General features: G+C 39.3%; 1 protein-coding gene and 1 non-coding gene across 2 annotated transcripts; one reads left to right on the top strand and one right to left on the bottom strand.

Annotated features, from left to right (window-relative positions):
* Window positions 1–3,047: 3,047 nt before the first annotated feature.
* LOC138902815 (uncharacterized) lies at window positions 3,048–5,331 on the top strand. Its single transcript, XM_070190716.1, has 4 exons — window positions 3,048–3,174; window positions 3,790–3,937; window positions 4,769–4,851; window positions 4,901–5,331. The coding sequence occupies exons 1-4, from the start codon at window positions 3,048–3,050 to the stop codon at window positions 5,329–5,331; spliced, it is 789 nt and encodes a 262-aa protein (XP_070046817.1).
* LOC117278747 (small nucleolar RNA R71) lies at window positions 3,609–3,715 on the bottom strand. Its single transcript, XR_004509093.1, has one exon. It is a non-coding gene; the product is annotated as a small nucleolar RNA R71 (small nucleolar RNA).
* Window positions 5,332–6,079: the final 748 nt, after the last annotated feature.

Raw genomic sequence — 6,079 nt, 5'->3', positions numbered from 1 at the left:
GTGAGGAGAGAAAGAGAGCACCACTATCTGCGATCGGCACTATCTGCGATGGAACCACCTACATCCATTCAAAGATGTAGCGCCCCCGGCAAAAGGGATGTTAGTACTGTCGAAAAGTACTAGTATGTAAGGCAAACACCAATCTTAGTATAATGAACAGTGAAACAAAGAGAAGGCAGTCATAATAATCAATAAGTACTTCATAGAAATACAACGAAATACCAAGTAAGGATCACATAGTTTCGAATTCAATCTTTCCATCTTTTTAGATTAATAATATTTAGTGCCAAAGCAACAACTCACAATGCCACCGTGTTTTTATACGGAGTCCGATCTCGGCCCGACCGGCTAAGCCATCTCAAGTGAGACATATCCATATCCACAATGTAAATCAATAATTCCAACACAAATGCCACCATGTGTACAGCATGGCGTCCGATCTCGGCCCGATCGGCTTAGCCATCTCACTTGAGACATAATCTCTTCCAATTGTTCACTCAATTCACATCTCTTTCCCATATTTAGTTACATGGCACAAATAGCCTCATTTATTAAGTAGTTTTTGGCACTTGTGAACATTTTACAATTCAAGTCTTTTCCTTTTTATTCGTTCAAATAACATCATCATTCATGTCGATAAGTACCATCACATAAGGCATTTCACATATAAGGGAAGGAGCTTGGAAAATTATAATTACGTTCTCAAATAACATGATGACATGGTAACCATCTAAAACAATTAGGGAACATGAATCTTTTAATCCAACACGCTAAGGCAAACAATTCTAGTATGATCAAGTTGGAACTTACACCAATTATTCGGACACCAGGAGTTTGATTCTAAGAACAAGAAAGTTAGCCATACATACCTCAATTGCGCTTCTTTAGACTCTACAATTATCCGGAACACTTAGCAACCTCAATCTATTTTAGCAATATACAAATTGAACCCAGAATTAGCTCACTTTTTCCCTACACTCTTTATCACACATGCATGCAAGATAAACCACCCTCATACCCATGAAGTATTATCCTAGTACCCCATTATAGCTATGTTTGAAATTAAGAGTTGGGGTGATGAAGCCTTACCTTTTAGGATGAAGAATTTGGTGCTCTACTTGAATATTTCCAAAGCTTTGAGTGATGGTTGAAGATCAATTTGATGAAAAATTAGGCCCTCCCTCTAGAACCCTCTCTCTCACTCTAGAAATATCATAAATGAGCTTCAAAATAGACTAAAGGGGTGTTTTAACGGAATGGGGGTCGGGTTTTAAATTAAGAAAAAGGGTGCCCCGACAAAGGTCTGCGGTCGCATATGCGACCGCATAAGGGTTATGCGGTCCGCAAAGTGACCGCAGAAATGGCCCTCAGGGGCCTAAACTTTCGGCCCAGGTATGCGACCAGTATGCGGTACGCATACTTATTCTGTGGTCGCATAATGCACCACATAACTCCCTCCGTAAAAACCCAAGAGGAATTATATGACCAAAATGCAGTCTTCATATCGATTATGCGGTCGCATAATCGACCGCAAAGCTGACCTCAAATTGGCCAAACTTTATGCTTCACTCTGCGGCCATTATGCGGTTCGCAGAGTGATTATGCGGCCGCAGAAACGCATTCTTCTACGAAACATTTTCCTCTAAGTCTGTAGGGTACTGTTCAATCCAAAAAGTCCGAACCACAACTCGCAAGCTCGCCGTGAAGAATTTTTACTATAATAACGCAGGAATCTATCTTGTCACCATGAAACCCCAAGTTTTTGGTTAAAATTTGTACGCGGCCTTTCACTGGAAATCCCCACTAATGCCCACATGGCGTGTCACCCCATGCGGCGCACCTGTGCAATTTTTACAGAGTATTTGTCCTATTTTGCACAGGAGAAGGTGTTTTCGTCTGGGGCCTACCCTACTTGGTATAAATACATGGAAAAATGTTATGTTTTGGACTTTTGACACATCTAATACCTAAGGAGGCTAAGGATGAGGTGGAGAAGTGAAAGCACAAGGAATTCATCATTCAATCCTCACTCAAGACAAGAGTTTGGATCGTTTTATGTTTTTCTTTATATTTGTGGTGAATTACTCCATATCTATGGAGTAGTTCTCTTTAGGGATTGATGGATTTAATGTATTGATATTTGTTTGTGGATATTAACTCTTGTTTTTATGTATTGAATCGTTTTGGGTGTTTTAATTGTTGCATCTATATTCACATGTTCATGTAATCGAGAGAGGCACAACTTGTGATGTTGTTGCATTATCTTGTTGGTTGAGTTCATTAATTCTCCTTAGTAATCGAAAGAGGCTAGTTGAATTGTAGATTAAACCTAGTTAGGAGGATAATCAAAAGAGGTTCTCCTAAAGACAAATCCACTACGAATTCTTGCATATCTTCACCGAGCTTTAATTGGTTCTTATTGTGAGGTTGAGACTTAATCGAGAGAGGAGATTCTGCTAAACGTTTGAACTAATAATTGAGTGAATTCGAGAGACTCACTTAAACATTTGAAGTGAATTAACTAGAGTTAAATCCCAGACAATTATCTTGCACCTGTCCAATCAACCCCTGTCTTCTCCCATTGATATCTTCCTAGCTTACTAGCTCACATAATTCTCAATTATTGATCATCTTGGATAGCAATCTAGCTACAAACTATGACAATATTGTTTAAATCCAATCCTTGTGGATACGATATTATACTATACTATCTTTTACTAGCGAGCAATATTTAAGTGTGTATTTCAAGCTTGTCAAAATTTTGGCGCCGTTGCTGGGGATTGGCAATCAATAGTGTTTGAAATAGTTTGTAGTCCTAATTCAAGATTTTTTTCTTTTTTTAGATTTTATTTCATTTTTCCCTTTTTACGGTTGGTGTTCTCTAACTGTGTGTAGGTTGCAGGTAAGAGTGGTGCATGACTCGATCTTTTGGGAAGGAATTGCTACCATACAAACCAGAAATAGAAAAATAACTGCGACAGCTTAGGAAAGAAAGAAATCTTCTTAAGAATATCGAGAAGGTTGGGCAATCCTCAACCAAAGAAACTATGGCTGGAGATGATGAAAATGTGGATTTGGTTGCAAGAGGGGCAGCCCAACAAAGAGAAAAAGCTACACGGGATGCTGAAGAAGCAGCTATTAGAGATGCGCAGCGCATGTATGAAGAAGAGAGGGGTTAGAGACTTAATCAAAATCAGCCCTTGGCTGCAGCCCAGTTTGGAAACATAGCTCCCGGTGCTGGGAGACCACTTGGTGATTACGCTAGACTGGTCTACAACCCAGGATTGTCAAGTATCAGACCACCTCCAGTTGCAGCGAACAATTTCGAATTGAAGCAAGGGTTACTCCAAACTCTTCAAAACTGTTGTGTCTTAAGAGGGAAGATGAACGAAGATCCAAACAACCATCTAATGGACTTCGAGGAGATTATGAACACCTTTCAATACAATGGTGTTCACAAGATGCAGTGTACTTAAGGGCATTCCCCTTCACACTCAAAGATGATGCGAAGCAGTGGCTTCGAAGCTTGCCCCAGGGATCAATTAGAACATGGGAGGAGATGACTAGAAAAATTTCTTGATAAATATTTCTCCTTAGCTAAAACGGGAAAGTTTAGAAGAGAGATCCATAACTTATGACAGAAAGATACTAAAACTGTGTTTGAAGCTTGGGAGAGATTTAAGAAGATTTTCAGAAAGTGTCAACATAGTGGAATTGAACTCTGGATGCAACTCCAGAATTTTTAGGATGGGTTGACACTGGCTTCATGTAGAACATTGAGTAATGCAGCTGGAGGCCCGTTGATGAAGAAGACACCAGAGGAAATAGTCATTATTCTTGATAAGTTGTCTGAAGATGCAAATCAGTGGCCTCTGAGAGTGCTGAAAGAAAAGGAGCGACTGGTGTTCACCAAGTTGATGGTAACATATCTGTGCAGGTACAGCTCGATGCCATGGCCAAGGAGATAAGGAAGCTAACCTTATCTTCAATACAGAGTGAGACTCACGTAGCTTGTGATATATGTGGAAGAGGACACCCTACTCATGAGTGTTAAGCCTCAACTGAGGAAGTGAATGTTGTGGGGAATTACAACTTTAATGCAATGGGTCAGAGACACCCCGGTTTTTCATGGAGTTCACCTGGAGGTACAGCAAATGCATGGTAACAGAATAATCCTAGACCCCAAGGACAAGGGGCTCCAGTCTACCAAAATCAATAGAGGCAGTAATTTTAGCCTCAACAGCCCTTTCAGTCTGGCTTAGAAGATCTCATGAAGTCCTTCATTCAGAAAGCTGATGAGTAGCTAGAAATTCATAGTGCAGCTATAAGGGAACATAGAGAAGCTATCAAGGAAATAGGTACTGGTCTTCGAAATCTGGAGAGACAAGTGGGACATATTGCAAAAATATTATCTGAAAGGATCCTACGTACTCTACCAGCTGATACTGAAATAAACCTCAAATAAACAGTGAATGCTATAACTCTGAGAAGTGGGCAAGTGTTGAAAGAGCACGCACAAGTCCAAAAAGATGTGATACCTGAAAAAGAAGTGGGCAGCTGAAAAATGAAGTTGATAAGAAGAATAAAGGCAAGAAGGGAACTGAGAAAAAAAAGAAGAAAGAGAATTCAAGAAGGGGTGAATCTGAAGAGAGAAAGCACATGCCTGCTTTACCTTTTTCCCAAAAGCTTTATAGAGAAAAGCTAGACAAGCAATTTGAGAGATTTCTGGATATGCTGAAATAGGTTAATGTAAATTTGCCATTCACAGAAGTGCTTTCATAAATGCCAGCTTATGTCAAATTCTTGAAGGAGATCCTTACAAAGAAGAGGAACATAGAAGAGACCTCAGTGGTGAAGTTCACAGAGCATTGCAGTGCAATCTTGCAAAATAAACTCCCAGGGAAGTGTGGAGATCCAGGGAGTTTTACTATACCTTGCTCTTTAGGCGCTATTAAATTTGATAAATCTTTATGTGATTTTGGTTCCTCAATTAATCTAATACCTTTGTCTATTTACAAAAAATTGGAGAATGAGATTGGAGAGATAAGGTCAGCACCAATATCTTTGCAACTGGCTAATCAAACGACTCTGATACTCGAGGGGATAATGGAAGATGTTTTAGTTTGGGTAGATAAGTTTGTCTTTCATGTAGACTTTACAGTGATGAATATGGAGGAGAACAAGGAGATCCCTCTCATCTTAGGAAGACCATTCTTAGCAACGGGTAGAGTGATTTTAGATATAAACGAAAGAAGACTCATGCTGAGAGTGGGTGAGAAGACTGTGACTTTTGAGATGAATGTAGAAACGGGGGTGAAAAAGGAGAAGTGAGCTGTCATGACCCAAAATCCATTAAAGGTCGTAATGGTGCCAGACACCGCAGTCAGGCAAGCCAAAAATAAATACTTAATTTGGTTCTCATTTTTTTAATATTTCTGAAATCATTTTTCCTTCAATTAAATAGTAAAAGATGAAGTTTACAAAATAAATAATAACGTCTTTAAAAATTCCAATACAGTGCAACCCATAATCGACCAAAACCCGGTGTCACAAGTGCATGAGCATCAATTAGGAATATAAAATAATATACAACATCTGTCCGGAATACAAATTGGACAGGAAAATATAAATATTCTGAAGGAGACTCTGTTGGCTGCGGACTCGTAATGTGGAATGCAGCTCACCTAAGTCCCCGCAATAACCGTGCCTCTGCGCCCACAAGGCCACTAGACATATATACAACTGCACAAAAACGTGCAGCGAGTGTAGCATGAGTACATAAATCAACGCGTACCCAGTAAGTATCCCGCCTAACCTCGAAGAAGTAGTGACGAGGGGTCGACTTTGATACTTACTAAGGGCCAAACATTCGATAATATGAAATTTTAATTAAGCATGATATATATAGCAATAAAACTCGGAACAAGAAATAACTGAACAATTCATTACCATGTTTAAGAACCTAAATCACTTCCTTCATTTAAAACAAATAATCTTTCAAATAATGAATTTATACCAATTATAAAAGGGACTTCCAGTTCTATTATAACGCATAAAATTTCACACAGGACGTTCGGCC

Source organism: Nicotiana tomentosiformis, chromosome 12 (genome assembly GCF_000390325.3).
Source record: "Nicotiana tomentosiformis chromosome 12, ASM39032v3, whole genome shotgun sequence".
NCBI lineage: Eukaryota > Viridiplantae > Streptophyta > Magnoliopsida > Solanales > Solanaceae > Nicotiana > Nicotiana tomentosiformis.
This window is presented reverse-complemented; position numbering and strand designations above follow the sequence as displayed.

Coding starts and splice junctions, on each gene's coding strand:
- LOC138902815 (XM_070190716.1), top strand. CDS start 3,048: ATGGCTGGAGATGATGAAAATGTGGATTTGGTTGCAAGAGGGGCAGCC. Junction 3,175..3,789: donor CATGTATGAAGAAGAGAGGG/GTTAGAGACTTA, acceptor TGAGTAATGCAG/CTGGAGGCCCGTTGATGAAG. Junction 4,852..4,900: donor ACATAGAAGAGACCTCAGTG/GTGAAGTTCACA, acceptor ATAAACTCCCAG/GGAAGTGTGGAGATCCAGGG.